The sequence below is a fragment of the Chelonoidis abingdonii genome, chromosome 7 (genome assembly GCF_003597395.2).
Source record: "Chelonoidis abingdonii isolate Lonesome George chromosome 7, CheloAbing_2.0, whole genome shotgun sequence".
NCBI classification, from domain to species: domain Eukaryota; kingdom Metazoa; phylum Chordata; order Testudines; family Testudinidae; genus Chelonoidis; species Chelonoidis abingdonii.
Genome location: NC_133775.1, coordinates 33,990,223 through 34,014,433, shown reverse-complemented (window position 1 = coordinate 34,014,433; position 24,211 = coordinate 33,990,223). Strand labels below are relative to the sequence as shown.

Here is a 24,211-nt window from a genome sequence, read left to right as displayed (position 1 = left end):
TTTTTGGAAGCTGCCTAGATTTTAAATTGACACTGTCCCTTTTAACAGCTACCTAGAAGACTGCCAGAATACAGTAATCATGTTTCCTGTTTACATGCCATTATAGTTTAAAATACAGAAATATTTTCTGATGGCCATGGTCCATCTATCATATATGTGATGAGCATGAGTGTCAGTTAACAGTGCTAGAATGAGAGCCGAATTTGGTGGTGGTCCAGAACCTTAGTAATGGGGAAGAACTCTCATAATCAAACATGTTATCTTGCTGGAAATAACCTTGATTCTGTGGCTTTACAGATTCGACTTGTATTCTTCCTGACTTCTTTCATTGTAGATATGTCCTCCACATACTTTTCTTTCAATGGTCTTTATAATTATGTTTCTACTAAAGGCTGGAGTGCATAACCATTAGAGATCTTTAACATGTGGCCTTTTGTTATCTTGATGAAAATTTTGTTTTTTTTTATAGTAACAGAAATATACTGTGTCAAATTATCAAAGGGGCCTATACAATTCCATTGACAGATTTCATGTAAGCAACTGCTTACATGTGCAAAATTCAGTCATGCATGTTCCAGTCAAGCAGTTGAACATTATCTGTTTTGCCATCACAGATGTGTGTTGTGCACATACAAAATATGTAAATACAATTTAGAGGCCCACGTGGTAACTTGACCCATTGTGAACATATTGCATTGCAGAGTCAGAGGTGATGACCCTGATTCAGGAAAGCACTTAAACATGTGCTTAATACTTTTGACTTCAGTGGGACTTCGCTGTCTTGTGTTAGTTAATGGGGCCTCTATTTGTACTGCTTTTTGTTAGAACCTTTTCTGGATGTCTTAACATTTATTTTTTCTTGAATATGTGTAGCAGTCTCTTGTTACCTATTATTAGATGAATAAACTGGGGGGAACAGGAGACTTGCTTTTTTTTTTTTTTTTTTTTTAAAGTACTCTTCTCTGAATAGATATCTATGACTTCCCCTTCCTACAACAATTTATTTGTATTTCAGAGTGATAGTTACAGGAAGGAAATTACAGGAGGAACAATTTGCCACACAGAATATACCTGAGGTTATGCACACAAATAATGTAAACAGGAAGTAACACAGGAATATTAAATAGTAGTTCAAAGTTGAGCTGGTATTTGATGCTATAAATCAATTTGTAAACAAGTAGAAGCTGGACAATGCAGGTCAAAAGAGTATGGCATCACTGTTGTGAAAATACTTAAGACACTTATGAGCTTCTCATAGAAAAAGAATATTTCCAGGAACTGTTTTGTAGATTCTGATCCTGGAAGCATTTATGCTTGTAAGTAGCTTTACCCACAGAAGTAGTCCCACTGAGCTGAGTTACTCTGGTTCCTTGGTTTTATTCAAATGCAATTAATATCCTGACAGTACTAAAATAATTCCTATAATTATTGTTTTCCTTTTAAACAATTCCATTTTTATTTGTACATGGAAGAAAACTTTGATCATGACAATAAGAAAACACTGAATATTTGAAACAAAAATAATCTGGATAGCTGAGGATCTTCCCAGTGCTGATAGTAGAATTATGTTGAATAAAGTTATGTGGAATCCCATTAATGAAGATGTTTCCTCTACATCCAGTTTGAACTCCATGTGAAAGTAAGTTTACAGACACATACACGCCCCTCTTTCCTCATGCTGATACAGTATATGTCCACGATGATGTAAATACAGTTTCACACATCCCCTTCCTAAAGCTTGTAGTACTCTAAAGTAGTGGTTCTCAACCAGGGGTACATGTACCCCTGGAGGTACACAGTATCAGAGGGGTAGCCATGTTAGTCTGGATCTGTAAAGCAGCAAAGAATCCTGTGGCACCGTATAGACTAACAGACGTTTTGGAGCATGAGCTTTTGTGGGTGAATACCCACTTCGTTGGATGCATGTAGTGGAAATTTTTATCTCTAGCTTGCTTGCATATATATACCTGCCCCTGGAAATTTCCACTAAATGCATCCGACGAAGTGGGTATTCACCCATGGAAGCTCATGCTCCAAAACGTCTGTTAGTCTAAAAGGTGCCACAGGATTCTTTGCTGCTTTTGGGGGTACACAGAGGTCTTCCAGGGGTACATCAGCTCATCTGAATATTTGCCTAGTTTTACAACAGTCTACTTAAAAAGCACTAGCGAAGTCAGTGCAAACTAAAATTTCATAGAGACCAGACTTGTTTATACTGCTGTATATACTATACACTGTAATATAAGTACAATATTTATATTCCAGTTGATTTATTTTATAATTATATGGTAAAAATGAGAAAGTAAGCATTTTTCAGTAATAGTGTGCTGTGACACCTTTGCATTTTTATTTCTGATTTTGTAAGCAAGTAGCTTTTAAGTGAGGTGAAACTTGGGGCTGTGCAAGACAAATCTGACTCCTGAAAGGGGTACAGTAGTCTTGAAAGGTTGAGAGCAACTGCTCTAAAGGATCCTATATAAATTTTCAGGGTTTTTTTGTTTGTTTTTGTTTTGTTTTGGACTCGGGGACACACAGTGTATTTGGACTAATTCATTATCCTGGCTCTGAAATGTGAAACTGAGTTGTTGTTTTTTTTCCTAGCACAAATGTGAATTCCACATTTTATGCTGAGCCTCTCTGAGACACACCTCTCTCCTACCCATCTGGAGTTGTATGTGGGGTCTGTGGATTAAACTGAGCCTTAAGTTTTCTGTAACAAAGCTTTTTCTTAAGTGGAATTGTGCTTTAAAGCAAAGATACATATTAGAAACACTTTGAGTCCTATTCATAAAAGATTCTTGACAAAACAGAGCTCCACATATCTCTTAAGTCATACATATAAATATATTTGAATAGGTACACAAGTTAAAGTCCTTAATTGTGTTATCAAACAAATTTTAATTGTTGATATAGTCCCCTCTCAAAGAGTACTACATTAATGATCACTAGGAACTTTTCATGTACACCAGCAATGTCAGTTAGTTAGGTCAGTTAGTGCAGAAAACGCTAGTGTGCACTAGAGTGCACTAGAGTTTACACTGCTCTGGGTAGCCTAATGTACCATGTAGACAAGACCTAAAACTTTCCCCCTGTTATTTGCTTCCTTTGTGTACTTCGTTTTCTTTGGACAACAAAACAAGACTAGTCAGAAACATTCTCTGGCACTTATCGTTCTGTGTTTGTGCTTGGGTTTTCAGCACTTTTTATTTAACAATTGCTTTCATTGATTTATTTTTACTCATAAAACATTCGGTTTGGTTAACCCTTCCCCCGCTCCCCCACCCCATTTTTAATACAAACTTATAAAAATGAGCCCTAAACTACTAGATGGTCTCTTTTCATCTTATTTCCTGAAACTGCTCACTTAGGCCCCAGTCCTGCAACAGAAGATCTGGACTCATGCTAATACAGAGCCCCACTGTAGTCAGTGAAACTCCACACAAGAGAGAGGTTCTAGCCACGTGGATTTTATTGTGGGATTGAGGAAGGATGATCACATTTGTAAATTGGGTAACATGTATTTGAATGAAATTAAGACTTGGTGATTAGATTTTTCAGTAAATGTAACCTTTTTATTTTTTAAAAATAGAAAGGCCGAAATAATTCTGTGTTTTTACACATCTAAAATGTAAAAATTCTAATCTTTTATTTAAAAATAAGAGTTCCTTCCCTTTAAAGAGCAGACTATGAAACACCATGTGTGAGACCATGATTGTTCCTCTAGTGCAGGGGTTGGCCACCTTTGGCATGTGGCTCGCCAGGGTAAGCACCCTGGCAGGCTGGGCCAGTTTGTTTACCTGCCATGTCCGCAGCTTTTGGTTCTCTGCTCCAGGCCAATGGGGGCTGCAGGAAGCGGCACGGGCCGAGGGACATGCTGGCCACTGCTTCCCACCGCCCCTATTGGCCTGGGATGGTGAACCGCGGCCAGTGGAGCCATGACCAGCCGAACCTGTGGACGCGGCAGGTAAACAAACCGGCCCGGCCTGCCAGGGGGCTTACCCTGGCAAGCTGTGTGCCAAAGGTTCTGACCCCTGCTGTAGTGCTTGTAATATCTCATTCACTTCTAAATAGGCACCACTGTGTGCTGCTGTTTTCTCTAAAGTTTTCTGGAAAATACCTGTGTTTCTTTGATAGGTGTAGATCTTTCTGGTCTGAAGAACTAGGAATTCAGTCGTGGAGGAAATCCTAGTTGTGTCAACATTCTTTGTCACAAACATAGGAATCAAGTAAGCAACACTAATTTAGAAATTCCAGGAGATATAATAGCTGACACATAACCTTTATTTCACAATCCATGGCATGCACTGATCTTACTTTGCAAGTTGAAGTCACTAAGTGCACAGACATTAATGGCACTGCTTCCTCAGCAGTCGCTATTTGTAGTCTAGTAGAAGTAAGAGACCCTCATTCAAGATCTGACCCCAGCCTAATGCCTTAGTCACATGACCATCCTTCTTCACTATTATTATTGTAATGGCATCACTGCCTTTAATTCTGTGGATTTTCCCAAGTTAATTATTATCATTCCCACAACTTCTGGTATTTAAATGAGTAGTGTGTTGGAGATATCCAAACCTAAATCTATTAATCTGCCATATTATGTTGATTTATGACATCTTTGAAAGATAAGATGCGGCTGTAGCAATGATATTGTCACACTGTAGGAAACAAAATCCTAATTGTGGCTGTAGAGAATCAAATTCTAGAGTCATTTTGCAGTCCTGGGATTTTGAGATCAAATTGATGTTTGTTTTATGGATTTTCTCAAATCCCATATATTCCTAATAGAAATAATTGTATAGTAAGGGATTGAGTTAGAATCAGATAGGTGGTGCTCTTTTGAGTAGGGGTGAGGGGAAGGTTATGGCACCTAATCTTTGTGTGAGGTGGGAATTATAGGTAAAACTGGTAGCAATGTTTATGTTTAAGCTTGCTGGAAACTTTCAGTTTCTTATAACTATCAAATTTTAACCATTCAGTCTGAAATTATGCATGCAGAGTGTTTGCCTCAGGCTGAATTGTTTTGGAAACTTTCAGCACAAATGGTTCAGCTGTGTCTGAGAATGAGATTGGGAGAAAATATGTTGTTTTGCCCATGTTAAAACCAATTAATATAACTGTTTGAGATACTCTAGTGCTTCCCTTTGGAGCAGGGATGAGAAATTAGGTGGCAGGGGTAGGGGGGAAATGCCTTTGGGTCAGAGCTATGCCTTTTACTGTTCTATGAAACAAATTTGGCTAAGTTATAGACCTTCAAAAAAATCTCATTTCTTGCATGCTCAGTTGAGATGGATTAGAGTTTGGTAGCTACATTTTTGCAGATTCTATCTGCCCTGAGAATGTTCCAGCCCAGGACTGCAGGGGCTGAGCAGGATTTTCCCTGTAATTGCTGTATTGTGCGAGGCACAGGAACTGAGAGCAGAGAGACACTCTGTCCTGCACTCTCAGTGCTCCCCTTGCTGGTACCCTGTCATTATGGAGGACGTGGCAGCCTGACTTTGATGCAAAGGGGACAAGAATCAGACCGGGGGAGAGGGGAGGGGAATAGGGTTGCCATGTATCTGGTTTTCGACCAGAATGCCCTGTCAAAAAGGGACCCTGGGGCTCAGCTCAGCACCACTGAACAGGCCGGTTGATGTGGGGCTGGCAGACTCCCTACCGAGCTCTGTGCAGCTCCTGGTATGTCCCTCCTGTTCCTAGGCATAGAGGCCACGTTGGAGGCTCCATGCACTGCCTGAGTGTCAGCTCCATAGCTCCCATTGGCCAGGAACCATGGGCAATTGGAGCTGTATGGGTGGTACCTCCCGGCCAGGGCAGTGCACAGAGCCCCCATGGCTGCCCCTGCACCTAGGAGCCAGAAGGCCATGCCGGCCGCTTCTCGGGAGTTACCTGAGATAGGTGCTGCCCAGAGCCCACACCCCTCACCCCTTCCTGCAACCTTGTTTCTGGCATTTCCTAACTTTTGAGTGCTTGATTTTGCAACCTTAGTAATGTGCTTTTAACATAGTTTTTTGCGTGTGTACTATAAATATATATATGATTATGCAAATTCTTTCTACCAATGGAATGGCTGCTAAATCTGAGGGGCAGAGTTATGAATGCATTATACTCAGGAGTTCTCAAATGTGACAATAAAATCTTTATACCACAACCTACCATCACGTGTTTTGTTTCCCACATTTGTCTTATTTTGTTAAGTTTCTTGTGTGTCTTTGTCAGATGTGATGTCTTGGGAGCAGGAGCCGTCTCTTGGTTTGTGTTTGTATGGCACCTATCACAATGGGCCCTATGTACAGAGTAGAATACAATGCCGTAATAGTGTAATAAGTGTCATTCTAAACGTTACACTTTTTAATTAGACCGTCTCTTGTAGTGAATTGCTATGGAAAGTAAAACATATGAGTCCAACACCATATGATTCCTTTTATGAGTAGTCTCATTGATGTCAGCATGACTGCTGCCTTGAACAAGGGCTGCAGGATTGGGTTCTATGCCCTTAAATAGATTTAAAATAAACAAGAAACTTCCCCATGAAATGTGTAAAAGAAGGACTTTCGCCTTAGGATACATTGTACAGTATGTGAATGGTATTGACCTCTACTCCACTATGCAGAGTTAAGACAATACCGTGTTTTAGATCATTTTGATTGAAAGCCTAACAGTGTCGTGAAGGGACAGATGGCAGAGATGGTTTTGTTTCATCTTTGGGAGCCTGCATTTATATCTGGTTTAGATTAGAGATTAAATAAATTTGGTGGTCTCAGCCTCATGGGCATTTGTCTATATTACAAAACCACCATATAATTTGTCAGGACTCAACAGTGTGGCAGCTTCTGCTTAGTAGGTGCCCAGAACTAGAATAGCAGATGAGGATTAAACTGTGTTGGCAGAACTACATGGGGAAGTTTGCACATGGTCTGCCGACACTGTGTTGTAGCCAGTTTTTTTGAAACTCTCTTTTTCAAAAAGTATTTACATTAAATAAAACAGAGCAAAAAAGAAAACAGAAAGCAAAGCTCTGCTATATTTTGTTCACTGTTAATTTAGAGGCCAAGAAGAGTATAGCTGTTTGGAGCACAAATGCATTGTGATAGGCAGTTCAGTTTGTTAAAATATGCAGCCTGCTCTAAATATAAAGGATAAATAAAAGAAGGAGAGAAAGTTGGCTAAAGTTTAGATTTTCTAGAGCTGGGTAAAAAGAATGTTGAATTCTACATAGAACTTTATTAGCTTTTTCTGGATTTTGTGAAAATTATTCTTTTTTTTTAATTAAAAACCCTAAACCCACAAAAACTTAAAGGAAGGTCACTGCCCATAGATGGTAGTCTCCTGGGGTGCTTCTTCATCGCTGTCTCTCTGAAGTCTTCTTGCTTCTTCAATATCTGCCCATTGCACTTGCCCACAACTGAGCTCTAATGACCCTAGTTGCCTCTGCTTCCCTCAGATATCTTGACCCTTACTAACATTTTTGATTATTAAGAACAAATTAAAACTACAATTCCATATGTCTAGGATAAGTTGGACTTGGTAGCAAATAGGTAGGGGAAGTTAACATGGGCAGCTGAGCAGCATAGACTCTAAAGCCTGGTCTACACTTAAAAGTTTTACCAGCATATCTGTTTTGATTAAGGGTTTGATCTTTTTACCAAAATAATTATAATGGCTAAAGCCCTAGTGTTAGAATGAAGTTAGACTGATATAAAGGTGACTTAGGCCTGGTCTACACTAAACAATTAGGTCAACTCAGCTACATCGCTCAGGGATGTGAAAAATGTGCAGTACCCTCAATGATGTAATGATGTCGACCTAACACCTGGTGTAGATAGTGCTAAGTCAATGGAAGAATTTTTCCATTGACCTCACTACCACCTCCCAGGGAGGTGGATTACCTACACAGATGGTAGAATGCCTCATGTCAGCATATGTAGCGCTTCAGTGTAGACACTGCAGTGTGGCAGCTTCAGTTGTGCCACTGTAACCTTTCAAGTGTAGACAAGCCCTTATATCACTATAGTTGTTCCTCATTCTGTATATACTGTATAGAGCACATCAATACTGGTATAATTGTGTGTCCACACTGGGGTATGGAAGCTATACTGGCACAGTTAAAGTGGTACAACTTTCTAAGGTAGAGAAGCCCTTACTAATTGTCCTACCAGTGACACAACAGGTAATATGTGTCAGGAGTATAAGAAGCACTACGAAAGACCTTTCTTTTAATGTGTATATTCTATTTTTCTGTATATTTGTGTAAATAATTTACATTTAATGTAATCTGAACAAGTTGGCAGCTGTAGTTAAAAAAAAATGCTTTGAAATCGGAGAAATGATTTAGCAGTTTTTGTCTAAAGTAAATGTATATGAACAAGTCCTGTTCAGAAATGATCATACTTGTAATAAAGTAAAATGGAGAATGTTTCCTAATTCCAGTTTGTGCGTGGAACTTTCTGACACACTTCTGCTAACTTTGGTGCCCTTTGAAGTTGCATTTGAACTACTTTAGCTCCAGTAAGAGCCTATCAATATTGTTGTGTAACTTTAAAACTATTTAGGAGAAAGTCTTTCTGCTACACTAAAAACATCTGTTAAAGATTAGTTGTACGTATTACTGTTGCCAGGTATTGAAGAATAGTTTTAATACAGTACATGTTGTTACTACGTCTATAATAGTGTATGTTCCTTACTATATCCAAACCCATTTTTCCATGATCCAGTACTGAACTGCTGCTAGCAGTTCTCTTTTTTTGCTCCACTGGCTGGTGTGTCTAAATTGAGACCCAGTGTAAGAGGATGCAAGTTCATTGGAAGTGCATCCTCTTACACCAGATCTGAATTTGACCTTTAGTGTGTTTAATTCTAGAGCAGTGGTTCTCAAACGTATTTGATTGCACCCCCCTTCTTTGTGTCTGTAGTAATTTACCTCGCCTCTCGCCGCCCCCCGCCACACAGGTACATATACAGATATGTGGCAGTGGTGCTTCCCTTGAATCCATTTTGGCTTTGTTTTTCATTTGAGTTGGGAGGGGGGGTTCCGTTGCATGTTACCTGTTGTTTTTCCGATCCGTTGTAATAAGAGCAAAAGTGAAACTGCGATTGTGTTCCATGCTTACTATTAAATGTGTACACCATGTCATAACAAACAGTTTAATATATAGAGGGCAATGACTTTGTATAATTCAATGCAAGTTTAACAGAAATCTGTCAAAATGCACAGCGCCATCTGAGAACCTGACATGTCTGGAGGAATCAGTTTTGCTAGTTATTCATTGCTGTGGGTAAAATGTACACAGTAAGTTTTCTTCCCTAAAGCTGCTTGCACCCTCTCAAATACATTTTGCGCCCCTCCCCAGAAGGACCTTCCCCCTAGTTTGAGAACCTCTGTTCTAGAGACATAACAGACCCTAAGGTGGCTTGAGGAGAGAGAGAGGGGCTGCAGATAATATTTTGATATTCTGAAAACTCCAGAGCTTTCATTTTATGCACAATACTTTAGCGGGCCTTGAGATTCACAAGTAAAGCTGCTGTACTAACAGTGGTTGGATCAGGTCAGCTTTTATGTCTGGTTTTCAGAATGGACCTTAGATCCGCTTTAAAGATTGTATTTGTATTTCAGTACATTGCTTTGTTTCACAGAGCTATAGCACTGAAACCAGTGATGAAATCCTGGACCTGCTGAAATCAGTGGGAGTTTTGTGATTCACTTCAGTGTGGCCAGGATTCCCGCTCTGATTTGTTCATGATACACACTATATTACAGGGATACCCTGAAGACATTTTAAATAGATTGTAACAAGTATGAAAAGAATAGGATTTGGACTCACTGATTTCTAAGCTCTTTGGGGAAGGGACTGTCTCTCGAAGTTTGTACAGTGTCTAATACACTGGGGCCTTAGCCTCTAGACACTATTATAGGATAAATAAATTAATAATAATAAATAAAAACAGACTCTTATAGGCTTCTGGTTCCTGGCTGTGTCTCGTAATGGGAAATCTGCAAGGCAAAAGGAACGAATGCACTGGGCCCTGGATCATAGCCATGTAGCCCTTGCTGACTCTGAAGCTGCTATGCTCTCACCTCCTTTTTGAAGAAAGCTGGTTCTCCTGTTGGGGTGGCAGGTTGTAAGGGTCAGCGAGTTATGCAATAGTATTAGTTTTTCTTAGGTAAAACATATAGGACCAAAGTAATTCCTGGCTTAACTCCTATGGTTTCAGTGGGGTTATGCTTGGAGTGAAACAACCTGAAAGCTGCTGTTTGGTCCATCTGAGCCTCTTTCTGTAGGTTCTGAAAGAACATCAGGGCTTTGCTAATGACATTTACTCTATTCAAGTGACCACTGCTAGTTTTGTTAACTTAAGATTTCACTGTAACAGCATGGCTGTCAGCTGCGTGTTGCTTTGCGGTGTCTAGTGCCACCCCCAATTCCAAGTAGTAGCTAAAGGACACAGCTGAGTTTCAGAAGAATGAGTCTTAACATATGTGCATATTGATTTCCTACTTAACATTTTTAACTGAATCAGAAACTAGCGGTATAATAAAAATAAAAACCACTGGATGCTTCGCCACACTAGCTGAAGAATGTATTTTAGATGACTGTTTCAAGTGAGAAAGCAGGAAGATCTCTACAAATATTCCTTTTGCTTCATTATGGAAGTTTTAACAAAAGCTTTTGTTAATCGGTATTCTCTTTCTCAAAGTTGATGACAAATTTTGAAGAGTTTTGTGAAGTTTCTAGGCAGAATTTCTCTTAGGGTGCAGGCATATATGTCTTATTGAGTCATCTCTGTTGCAGACTTGCATGTACACAGACATGCTCCTGTCTCACTTTCTGGGCCAAATTTTGAAAAAATTATGCTTAAGTTGTATTTGTAAGATCAGGTAAGTATACTTGAAAACCAGAAACCGTGGAACGGGATTTCATATACAGATGGATACTTGCACATGCAATTGCTTGTTTTATGTGAGCAGATACAAGATAATGTTTTCACCTCTCTTAGTGAGTGTAATTACCATGTGCAGAACTTTTCCTCTTTGAAAGTTTGGCACATTCTCCGTTTCTCAGAACCTATTGGCTCCCTAAAACTGAAAATTGCAACTGTAACAGGGTCCACGACCCACCCCTCTTCTTGGGGTCCTGCTTGTTGCCCTCCAATAAGGCTCAGAGAGGCTTCAGGGTTGTGCAACACCCATGTCTTTATTTACTTAAAGTTGTCCCACCACTAGTGACTGTCTATATACAAGTTGTACAGGATTATCCACCTCCTTTACAGGCAGAGTCAGCCTTCAGCTAGGAGGCCTCCAGTTCCCTCTCAGGCTGACTTGTCCCTGGCTGCCCCCTGCCTTCTGGCCCTCTCCCATCCTTTATAGCCCTTGACTTGTCAGGCCATCGGGTGTTGCCAATCCTCAGGCTGGCATCAGTCCTTTTATCAGCCTCAATCTGTTCCCCCTGATTGGAGCTGGCTGGGAGCTAATTAGGTGCTTTTGCACCAGCACTCTGCTACACAACCTATTCATTTCATATCTGTAATGCCCAAAATGTTTTTAAGAGAGTAAAGTAAATCTTACAAAAATAAGATGAAAATCTGGATAAAATATGTGGCTGCCATTTTGGATTTACAGTCCCTGCCTGAAGAATATTTTCTCTTTATTTTTGGAGGAAAAGTTAAGATAACTTGTCTCCTGCGGACAAAAAACCCAAACAACTGAAAAAGCAAATACTTCCCTAGAAATGACATAATCCTACATCCCTTGTTTTTTAAATCATTCACTCAATAGATGTAATTCATCCTGAGTGGAACTCCATTGTAGCTGGTGCATTGGCATTATGTTTCATCAAATGAATTCCTGTAGAATTTCTGAATCTCTTATACTGGATATTAGGACTTAGTGGAATGTTAAGATAGGCTGATCTTCTCATCACACTAATTCTGTTCACTAGTATGTATTATCAAAATAATTTGTATCCTATGGATAATTATTAATTATGAATATTGACTGAACAGAATTCAAAGTATTTATAGACTGAACTGAAGAAAAGCGGTATGCTTCCATATATCTATTCTAAATGTAGTTTAGATCCTATTTGTATTTGGTCAGAGGGAAAAGGATTAATTTTATACTCAAAGCTGAGTAATTACGTTCACCTAAGTCCTCCTGGAGTGTACCTTGTTCAGTTTTTGTGACTTGAAGTGGTGTGATGTACACTCTTGGGTTTAATCTCCTTTTTCTCTTCTGCTTTACTGAACAGCTGTCTTAGTATGGGGAGTGTAACTTGATATAATAGCATATTTTTGCCCTGGTCTATTAGCACAAATTTGTAATGGTTGTTTTGGAAAATGTGCTATGAATTTATTGCAAGACCTTCACACTAGAGTAGTTAATTCAACTTTACAAATCCCTGGCACTTGACTTTCATCTTTCATAACAAAACTGAGTCTGTGACTTGATGCATTGAAGTCAGCAAAACAAAATGGTACTTTAACAGCGGTGTTTACTTTGATCATTTTTCAACATTTGTGCCCTAGCCTTTCACGTAGTACAGATTGCTTTACCAGAGTAATGGGGCAGGAGCCCATGGACTGTTTTTGTAGTTTGGTTGCTGTGGTGATATTCAGCCTTCCATGAAACTATCATCTCCCGGGAAACAGAAACCTTTGCAGCTGTCTTAACCTTGTAGTTATTGTATATGTTTGATAGAGGCCTTAAAAGAGCTTTTTACAAACTGTATAGACAGTGGTTACATGCATAAGCACCCACACAAATATTGTTTGCTAGGTAATACTTGCTTTTAGTTTGATAACATGTTTTATATAGGACACATCTATCTTTTTCAACTCATATTTAATAGTTTTAAAGCTTTTTACAGCATATATTAAATGATTATTCTAACTGACCTGACAACTAGACATTTGTATTTATCATTTCCCTTCTGCAACTATATATTTTGTTGTTGGAACAATTGACAAAGCAAGAATGATTTTTTTTTTTAATGAATTTGCCATCATTTTTGAGTACATGCTTTTTGGCATAGCCCTAAAGTTAAATTTTGTCCATGAATGAGCTAAAATATTATTTTAGTGCCTAGAAATTTATTACTTGGGGGAGTGAGTGTGACCCAAAGGAGGCTACGGGTACATCTATAGTATGAAATTAATTCAAACGTATTTTATTCAAATTTTCGGAAGCGATTTTATACATTCGGTGTTGAATCCCGTCACTAAAGCGTGTGAATTCGGTGGAATGTGTCCACAGTACTGAGGCTAGCATCGAATGTCAGAGCGGTGCACTGTGGTAGTTATCCCACGGTTCCCATGGTCTCTGTTGCCCATTGGAATTGGAGGTTAAGCTCCCAGTGCCCGATGGGGCAAAAACATTCTTACGGGTGTTTTTGGGTGTGTGCCGTCACTCGTTCCTCCCTCCGTGAAAGCTACGGCAGATGCCATACTACCAGCAGACAGTGCAGCAAGGTGCACCGCCTGTCTCCTGGTACTATGACTCCACCTCTCATGTCCTCTCGTCTGTCTATCTACTCTTTCATCTAACCATTTCCCACCTTTTTTTGGCTACCATGAACAGAGCTGTACAGCTTCCGCCATTTTTTCCATGTTGTCTGTCCTGGGCTCCCATAGAAGCTACAGAAGGCAACAATTCCCTGCTGTTTTTGGACCGTCGTGAACAGAGCCTCACAGCTACCGCCGCAAACTCTGCTGTCCCGCTCTTGCAGCTCTAATGAGCATCCCGACTCCATGAAAGCAACAGAAGACAACCATTTACTGCCTTTCATCGGCCATCTTGAACCAAACAGCTCATTTCGCGCCCTTTTTCCAGGATTACCCATTAAGGTACCATAGCATGGCAACCATGGAATCCACTCAGATCTCCGCTGCAGTTTTGACCATTGTAAATACCTCGCGCATTATCCAGCACTATGTGCAGTACCTGCAAAACCGGGTGAGGAAGCGACGACAATGCAGTTATTATACTGATGAGGACATGGATGCAGACATTCCTAGAAACTATGTTGTAGCTGATTGGTAGATGAACTAGATGACCTAATAGCTCTTGCTCTCATTTAATTATTCACTTTTTATTTTATGTTGATACTGTCTGACTCAAGTGCTCAGGCAGAATTACAAGTGCCATCTAAAATGGAGGATGACTGTTTAATAGCTGTTGGCTAAGATATTATGATGCTGAATGCAACAAAAATGTAACACATAAATAGTTTAAATTAAATTTAGAAGGATGGATGGGGGAGTATCACTTCATAAGGCATCATGTAAAATAAAGTAACTTTCCTAATGCTTTCAGGTAAATCATGGGTGAAATTCTGGCCCCATGGGTCTTTCACTGTGAACTTCAACGGAGCCAGGTTTTGACATTGTGTCTTCATAGCTGTTTGTACAGAACCTAACATGGTGGGGCTGCGATTCTTATTGGGGCCTCTTGGCACTACATAATATAAATATTTAATAATAATAAGCATTCAGTCTGACAAAATACAAAAAGAGAACAAAAAGGAAAAACTTTGTATTTAACTTGTCTCTTCTACTAACATTTTCCTTAAATACATTCTGGCTTAACGGTTTGAAATGGTCAAATACCCTTTTATTAATTTGTTTATGTAGTACTTACAGTATGCTAGACACTTTCCAAACTTTGAAGAGGGGGAAGTCCCTGCCTTGAGGAGCTCACAGTCAAAGAACAAATAGGCACTCGGAGTTTAGGGGAAGGGGAACAAATACGGTTCTTTTTATACGTGTATGCTAGATTCATTGTTAGCACCATGGCAGAAGTGGTTTGTGAAGAGGGACTTAGATATACGCGAATGAGCTCAGGGAGGTGGTGCCATACAAAAGGAATGTTGTCAAGGAGGCAGTTGTGCGGGAAGCTGATGGACAAGCAGAAGAGGTTGGGAACAGTTGGCAGAACCAAAGTGGCAAGAAGCTTGACAAAGCCAGATAAGCAGAGAGAGGCAGAGTTTTCACACAGACTTGAATGTGCTGACATAGCTTACACTTGATGCAGTAGCACTTTAGGAGCCAGTGGAGGGATTTGAAGAGGGAAGTGACATGATCAAAAATGGCTGCCACACTGCAAACCAGAGGGATGGGGAAGATGGTGATGATGTCAACAGTGTTACAGAAGAGAGGCAAGTGGAAAAGTTATTTGCTCAGTGTGCCCCAAAAGAAAAATAGGAGGAAACTACACCTGACTGTGGATCAAGAGCTAAATTAAAGATATTGTAGAAATCGCGTTGTGCTGGTACCTAGATTATTAATTCTGTTTTTAAAACCTGACAGACCCATTAGCAAAAAAATAGCAAATGACAGGAATGGAGGTGGGCAATAAGGGGCTAATGGAGACTCACTGACTTAGGTGGGTCCCGATGGCCTGAGAATTCCATCCACTCTGGTGGAACATCATCACAGAGTCTTCAAAAAAATGTACGCTTTCTTAGCATTTTATTTCCATTGAGTCTGGGTCTAAGAGGCTTCCAGAACAAGTTCAGATAAATTTTGTTTGTTTTTATTTGGAGAGGATAACAGTGCAAAAGTGTGTTGGTTTTGTGTGTGTGAAAGAATTTTCAGAAAAAGTCAGATTTTACTTGTGAAAAATTCCTTTTCAGTTCTAACTTTCTGTAACTTTTCCCAAGAACCAGCATGCACTTTTCCTTCTTCCCACATTCCAGACTGCAACATACAATGTAGTTCTTCCCCATCCTGTTAGCCCAGTCAGGAGCCACACGACAGTTGCAAAGAGGGCAGTGTTGTATCTGTATGGCAGGTGGCCCCAAGTGCTGAAGCCTGTGGTGGGGAAAGCCAGATGCAGCAATGATGATTTAAAAAAACAGAGTGAAATAACAACCAAAACCTACTGGAATAATAACCAAGAATTCTTATGGCACATCCAGTCAGGGTAGTTCGTCTGACTGTCCAGCCTCAGCAATGTGGTTCTTTTTTGTCTCTCACAACTTTGCTGACAAGCAAAAATCTTCAGACAGTCAAACTTTGTACTTCATTATGTGGACTCTAGTTGTTAGTTTTGAACACGGTTGTTTGAGATCAGTTTAAATATAGATAATGATGTAGCTTCATTTTCTTATTATCCAGTGGACCCTTACCAAGTGCTGCAGAGATGGAATTTGCTGGGTCTGTTAGTAAAACTTGACAAATGCTTCTTTTGTCATAGCAGTTTTATGGTTCCTTGACTTCTGTGGTTTAAAAAACAAAACAACAACAAATCCCAGAAGTTCTAAATAGTATGAATTCTTACTTATTCTCTGCAGTAGAAAGACATTTCACAGTCAAGTATTTTGCATTCAACGGGGTATATATACTGTGTTATGAATTCTAATCAGAACTCCCTATTAAAATCAGCTGGGAGTACTTTTTTTTTTAAAAAGGACAGTATGAACTAATAAATTAATATTATTTTCTAATCTTGTGCATCAAGTGTCTAATTAATTTTTCTATATAGAGGGTTTTTTGAGGTGTTCTCTTAAATTTTTAAAAAGTCACAGAGGACTTATAATTAAGATTTACTACTCTACTTGGTAGGAAAGGGGTATATTAGAGTCAACAGAGTCCAGAAAGAATCAGCTGTTATTGATGGGTGGAAACGGCACCAAGAATAGGGTTGCCAGGCATCTGGGTTTTGACCAGAACACCCAGTCAAAAAGGGACCCTGGTGGCTCTGGGCCACTAAAAGTCCAGTCAGTGGTGCAGTGGGGCTAAGGCACGCTCCCTGCTTGTCCTGGCTCCGTGTGGCTCTCGGAAGCGGCCAGTATGTTTGGTTCTGAGGCTCAGGAGCGGCCACAGTGTCACTGCATGCTGCCCCTGCTCCAAACACTGACTCCGCATCTCCCATTGGCTGGGAACCATGGCAGCGGCGCCTGTGGGATCAGGCAGCACACAGAGTCCCCTGGCTCCTTTGCCTCAGAGCCAGAGGGAGCTGCCAGTCACTACCAGGAGCTGCCTGAGGAAAGCATCGCGTGGAGCCTGCACCGTGAACCTCTGCCCATACCCCAATCTACTGCCCCAGCCCTTAGCACCCTCCAGTACCCAAACTCCCTCCCGGAGCCCACACTCCCTCCCGCACTCCAACCCCCTGTCCCAGCCCTGAGCCCCCTCCCGCACTCAAACTCCCTCCTGGAGCCTGGAGCCCGCATCCTACACTACAACCCCCTGCCCCAGCTCCCTCCTGAACCCCAAACCCCTCGGTCCCAGGCCAGAGCACCCCCCCGCACCGCTCATCCCCAGCCCTACCCCAAAGCCCACACCCCCAGCCAGAGCCCATGTCCCCTCCCGCACTCCAAACCCCTTGACAGGGAATGGATCACTTGGTCATTTTCTGTTCTATTCATTCCCTCTGCGGCACCTGGCATTGGTCACTGTCAGAAGACAGGATACTGGGCTAGATGGACCTTTGGTCTAATCCAGTATAGCCGTTCTTATGTTATGTTTGGTTTAACCCTAAATAACAAATTCTTACCTGGGTGTTCCCTTTTGGCTGCTCTCATCCTCTCCACTCAATGCCTACAGCAAGGTTCATCCTTTTCTTTGTCTCCTGCAGACAGAGTTGCTGGATACGCTTGCATCTCTCATCTTGCCCTTTGAATTTCAGTGTGATCAAAGGTCTGGGGAGGATTTCATCTCCTCAGTCATTGGGTGGAGATCTTCACTCTCCAAACAAGATGAATATATTGTGCTCCCCCAGTCAGCTTCCCTAGTAGCAGAAGGTCTTTGTCTCTGCAGCACATCCTGTTGCTCTAGAGACAGCAGAAGGCACTACAGATTGATCAGTGACCTGTGGGCATTGCTGGCTTGGGGAGAAACGGAAGAAGCTGATGACCTGTGTGGCAAACGTTTGTGGGATATAGTGGTAGAGCAAGGTCTGTTGGCTGGGAGAACCCTACCCATACAGAACCTTAGTTAGATATACTGTACTAAGAGCCATTCTAAAAAAATGAGCCTTTATTGCCACAGTGTAACTGATTTGATTGCTCTTTGTGATATTCCGAATACCGGCTAGTCTCAAACTTCTTCATAGTGGGAATCACACAAATAGTCTCTTGGGCACTCCACTCCTATTAGTCTTTAAATGGAACACCTCCCCTCCTGTTGGTGACCATGTGGGTCATCTAACTTCCCTTTCATTGTCTTGTGGGACCACTACTGCTATTGATATTCTCCCTAGAAAGAATAGAGCACTGGCTGTGTTCCTAGCCTGTTGATAATAGATGATTCTTTCTGTTCCTTTGTTCCCTGCAGGTCTAGGGAAATACAGGGGCTTGGTTATAAAGCCCATTATTTTGTAATGTAAAGTCTTGTTTACTATATCTTTTTCCACATGGTCCTTTCAGAAATTCTATTAATTTTCTTCTTATGTATTCCTTTGTAGGCCTAGATTTCTGTTGAATCCCTTTTTTAGAAAGGTCAGGGCTGGTGTAATGGTATCTTCTTGTGTTACTGGACTTGTTCCTCTTGTGTGTAATTTTGTTTTTGTTTGTTTGTTTGTTTTGTATTTTCCAGGTGTGACTTCAGTCCCATCAGTATCAGCAGGTTCAGGCCTCTTGCTAGATAACCTCTGCAGCCTTTCATTTAGAGATCAGAAATCTGAGCTCTCCTTGCAGGTTGCAGTTCTTTTGGTTTATCTCTGTGTTCTCTAACCCTCAGCTTAGTGGTTTGACCTTCTTCTGCCCACACTATTTTTGATTAGCATTTCCCAAGGTTTTCTTAAACACTTTTGCAGCACTTTGCAACTCCAGAACACACATATTAAAACAGACTGACAGTTTTGGAGTAGGCTAATCCATCCGTCCTGGGTCAGAAAGTCTGAATTCTAGAAACTTTAATATATGTAAAGATGACCTGATTATTCAATCATAGTTTTATATTTCATTTTGTTTTGAACAGTTAGAGGGAAATAGTCACATCTTTTTCTGTTGCTCTGCAGGTCACATTACATTTGAATCCCATTTCCTCAGTGCACATTCACCATAAGCCTGTGGTGTTCCTACTCAACTCTCCTCAGCCCCTGACGTGGAAGCTGAAAACAGAAAGATTGGCATCTGGAGTCCAAAGATTTTTTTTCGTAAGTATACCAAGTCCTCTGTAACACAACATGTGGAGTGAATGGTATTCATTTTGAAGGATTTTAAGTGTATCTTTAAAAAACTTAACAGAAGATCAAGTTTCAGTGTGGAACTCCGGGGAGCAATTAGGTGGCATGGGAAAGCAGTTTGGGAAAGTGCCCAGTTACTTGTTATGTGAATTTAAAAAAAAACAAACTGATTTTGTGGAATCTACCTATTGTGTGATTATTAACTCTACCAGTATTTCTGGTTTGAGAAGTTGTGTAGCCTAGGACATAGCACCGGTTCTGATTAGAAGTCGTGAATGTACTATAATGCTAAAAACATCAGAGCAATAGGAAATCTTACAAGTCGCTGCTGATTGTATTTTGGTGACAGACCACACAAATATGTATAAGCTGAGCTTCTTGTGAGTACAATGCAAAGTTTATTTCTGACATGAGGTTTTGTTGCACTGCTAGGAAGGACCAAACGAAGCCATTAGTGTTTCTCAGACGGCTGGAGCACTGCTTATAAGTCAAGCTCTAAATGCTACCTACTGTTTGTAAATCTTGTACTTTCAGTTTGCCAAGATATTCAAGTTTGCTATTTGTAGTGAAACAGACTAGTTGTTTGGATTAGATTTTTAGCATATGACATAATGTCTCAGGATGAATCTTCTCTATTAGAATCGCAGCTTCACTATTTTCAATCATAATCTCAGAAGTAAACATTATTATTTATAGCTGCAGGATATCCATCTGGGGCTTAATTTTGCTTTTAAGGCACAGCTGGCAGTGGAGGACAGTACAGTGGTGCACTGCTCAGAGAGAGTCCTTATGCCTCAGGTAAAATGCCACCAGGAGTGCAAGATGAAGAGGATTCACTGCGTACTCCCCCTGCAGCTGACTAGCTGCAATGCTAGACTCCAGTAACCTAGTGTTCAGTGGAATGTAACAGCTGCTATTTTCCTCAAGAGCTGTTGAAGGTGCAAGAGAAGAGAAGAGTTTGAGCCCCTAACGTTTTAAGCTTTGAACGACCTAATCTTGCTTACAGTTAAGTTTGTCAAACTTCAGATTGGCTTCAATAGGGGCAGGACTGAGCTCTGTCCTGTGCATCTTTATGGCTAATTTCATGTACACTCAAAACAGCATGTAAAGTAGCAACCCAGTGTCTCAATTTCGACCCAGCCCATCCTGGCCAATGTTCTCAAAGACTGTCCACTTCATGGCACCAAAAAAGACTTTACTAACAGTAGGGTGTGCAAAGCGTGACCCTCCCTTTCCATATTCACATGTGGGACAGTAGCAAATTAGTTACCGGTGTTGACATTTAAAGGATCATCACTAAGCCTCTGAGCTAATTTAGTCACTGGGATGAATAGCCGGTGCTCTGTAGATGCAGTTAGGAATCAGTACATCAGTTTATGCCTGCTTTCCACATGCACAGAGTTCTCCATAACCATGAGGAATAGAGGTTTGGGGTTGTTTTGTTTTGTAATAAAAGTTGAGAAACTGGAGGAGAAGATGGTTGCATCCAAAGAATGCCATATCACGGACTCAGCATAACCTGCCGCAGTCTGAGACCTGCAGTACCTCCCAACCCAGCATTTCATTCTCTTCCTCTCCCTTCACTGTTCAGGCATGTCTTCACTGTAGTTAGCCTGAGGTCTTACTCAGATATTATACCTAACCAGGGCCGGCTTTAGGAACTGCGGGGCCCAATTTGAATACCCAGTGGCGGTCCGGGTCTTCAGGGGCACTTCAGCGGTGGGGGGGTCCTTCCCTTGATCCGGGTCTTCCGCAGACCCCCCGCCGCCGAAATGCCACTGAAGACCCGGAGTGAGTGAAGGACACACAGACACACACCCCCGCCAAAGTGCCGCCTAAGACTCGGACCGCCGCCGGGTGAGTAAAAAAAAATAAAAATTAAAAAGCCGCATAAGGTGCGGGGCCCTCTTAGGCGCTGGCACGGGGCCCGATTCTGGGGAATCAGCCTAAAGCTGGCCCTGTACCTAACTCCCTGCCTGTCCACATAAAGAAACCTCTCATCTCAGTTTAGTGATGCTTTAAACCTGGTCTAGCTGCCCTGACTCGGGGTGTGAGTTAGAGCCTCTGTTCTGCTTTCACTTGGGCTGGGAACCCAACCACTTTGCAGTGAAGATGTAGACTAAATCACTGGAATTCTGTCAGTCCTCCAGTACCTTCCCACAATTCTCTCTGTGTGCTGAGAAGGACAGTCAAGTTCGCGCACAATTCACTTGGAAAGAATCAGCAGCTCAGCTTACAGCAGCACACAGAACTACAGGCTGTGCCCCTCAGAAGTTCTACCGCCTCATATCGGGGAGTCCAGCACCAGTGAGGACACAGTAATTGGGTATGGCTTCATAGTGTGGCTGCTCACAGCCAGGCTAGGCTAACCCTGGTGTTCATCATCCAGGCTAAATCTGCAGTGAAGATGTACCCTAGAGGCTTCCACTCTTTCCTCTCTGGCCTGCAGCGTTTGGAAGCACTTTGGGTGATCCTTATTTCAAAGTGAACCATGGAACAGACATACACAATGTTTCTAATCCACGGCGTGAAAGGCACCCTTCCTTCTTGCCACAACATCCAGCGAAGTCTGACACAGTTCTAGTTTAAGGTTCCATTAGGTGTAGAATGAAGGATACATTACCTGGTCCTTTTTATTTCAAAATATTTTGGCATATCCATGCACCACTTCAGCTTTATCTCTGTTGTTCACTTCTCTTGAACTTGTGGTTAAGGTGGAAAACAGATTATTTTGAATCTTAATTACTAATATGTTCTTTCCTAGCAGGTTTCAAATTTAAATAAATTCCTTGTATTTTATTTCCACAAATTATATGTTCAAGGCCGAAACGTAAGTCACACATAACTGCTGCAGTGTCGTAACTATTGAGATCTCTATGGAAGCATTTCCCTGGGGTAATTGCTGACTTTCTAGCTTTTCTTTCAGGCATGTCACAAAACAAATAGATATACTGTTTTTACCTCAATTATAAGTTTATTGCCTTTCTGTGTTTTAATACAATCTGCAGTTTCTTTAGAGATTAATCACTAACCAGAAAAGAAAATGAAGACATGAAAAGATGTTCAGCTGGCTGGTTCATGGAATTTTAAGTGACTAAAAGAACAGCAAGCTTAGCACCCAAGCCAAACACTTCAGTTAAATGGCCTCAGTCCTGCAGAGGATGATAACAGTAATAGCATATAACATAGTCCTTTGCTCACACTGTACAAAGGTTTTCTGCACTATTAGCCCTAATTAACAGATGGGGAAAGTAAGGCACAGTGAGGGTAAATGACTCATCCGTGGTTATGTTGTGTGTCAGTGGCACAGCCAGGACCAGACCTCTGTCTCTTTGTTATCACTGTGGTGCTCTGGCCATTGTACAGTGCTGCCAGGTCCTGTCTTTGGAATGTAGATGGGTTCAGGCTACAAAGATCAGATCAGGACTTCCCCAGAGTTCAGGGGAATTCAATCCATTGTAGCCCATTATACAGACAGGGGCAAGTATCCTAATCTGAACTTTCCAACAATATGCTTAGAGTTAGGATTTTGTTTCATGCCTAACTCTGTTTTGGGAGGAAATTGGAACTGAAAAGTATCCATTGTTTCTTAGTATAATTTAAATGTTGTTAAGAAGCATAAGTATCTAGAAATCTTCCTGCAAGATACTTTAAGGTAGAAAAATGTAAAATGCATTTCTGCATGGTTTGGTACACATGGAAAAAAAATTAAATACTTTTTTTTGCCTTGTTATTCATATAGTTTAATTCAGGGAAAAGTGACGGTTAAAGTGTCTATTCAAAATGTAATGTAAGTGGCTCACAGTTTAGCCATTTCTTTACAAGACATTCCTGTTTGTGTTAAGTCAAACAGTGGACCAAAATATTACTAAAATCCTATAGAAAACTACTACATGGCAAAAGATCTACTATGATTTACACGTGAAGTAATGTATACTGCACTCTTTTTAGAGTGCTATGCACTTCAGACATGCCTTTTACATAGTTAACTTCAGTTTGCTTTAACATAATCTTTTATACAATGTGAGTTGACGTGAGATAATGCTTCATATAATTGTAGTGTTATAAATAGGAAAATTGTGGTGTTCTGTGAACAGGGCACCAGACCGAGAGTAAGAAGTTTCCCACTCGTCCAATGATTTATTGTGTAATCTGCCTCAAGTCACTTCATCTTTTTCTGCTTCATTCCCTCATCTGTAAACTGAGGATTATATTACTTATCCACCTTGACAAAATGTGTTGGTATCTTGGATAAAAAGTTGCATTTAAGACCTAAATATTATTAGTCTATCAGTATATTAATATAATAATTAATATTGTATCTATAAGGGATTATGGTAATTTAGATGCAAATTTTGGACCCACTCTGCATTGTCTTGGACATCACTGAGATTCAGTTGCTGGCATCTAGCAAACAATAGCAACTCACAGCCTGGGCAACACTGTTGAAATGAATGGACTTGCATGGTAAGCAAGTCAAAGAAAAATTTAGCCCAGTGATGTCTGCACTGTGAAGAGAAAGATGGGATCAGTTAACTCATAAGAGGCGAAGTCTACATAAATACTGTAATCCCTGTCCTCATAAGTGACCCAATAAGGACTGCAGTATTGTAGTTTCTGTAGGTAGTGCTGTGCAATAGGTTAATTTCATCTTATTCCCACCATTTTAGTATATTGTTTTTACTACACTATTTCTTAGTAATAATTTCTTTTGTATTTTTTTCACAAAGTATTTTGAAGGGTGAGATTGCTGCTGGGGCTTGGTTTCTGCTGACAGCATGCTCTGTCTGAAGCTATACTGGCTACCTAGGAAACAGCAGCAAGATCAAGACTGTTGAAGTTGTGGGCAGTGAGTCAAATGATGAATTTCAGTATATGAGTCACAAAAAAGTGAATGTGTGATGACTAAATGGTTTTTTGGGTGTTTTTATTTGCATGGTGAACAAAATTGCACTGAACATTAGGTAGGCTTTATTTTCAAACACTTGGTTAGGACATGCATTCTGCACTGCACTAATTGGTTAATTTAGTAGCAGTGGGGAAATAGTTGTGATTTCTATGAGACAAAAAATCTTAACTGAGGGAAAT

The 24,211-nt window shown here is 40.7% G+C and overlaps 1 protein-coding gene across 8 annotated transcripts in view; it reads left to right on the top strand.

The window, feature by feature from the left end:
* TGFBR3 (transforming growth factor beta receptor 3) overlaps positions 1-24,211 on the top strand; it is a 185,598-nt gene that overhangs the window by 92,611 nt on the left and 68,776 nt on the right. For all 8 annotated transcript variants that reach the window (XM_032772983.2, XM_032772986.2, XM_032772984.2 and 5 more), the window contains exon 4: positions 18,956-19,093. In XM_032772983.2, coding sequence (XP_032628874.1) covers positions 18,956-19,093 — 138 coding nt within the window. The remainder of the gene's footprint in view (positions 1-18,955; positions 19,094-24,211) is intronic.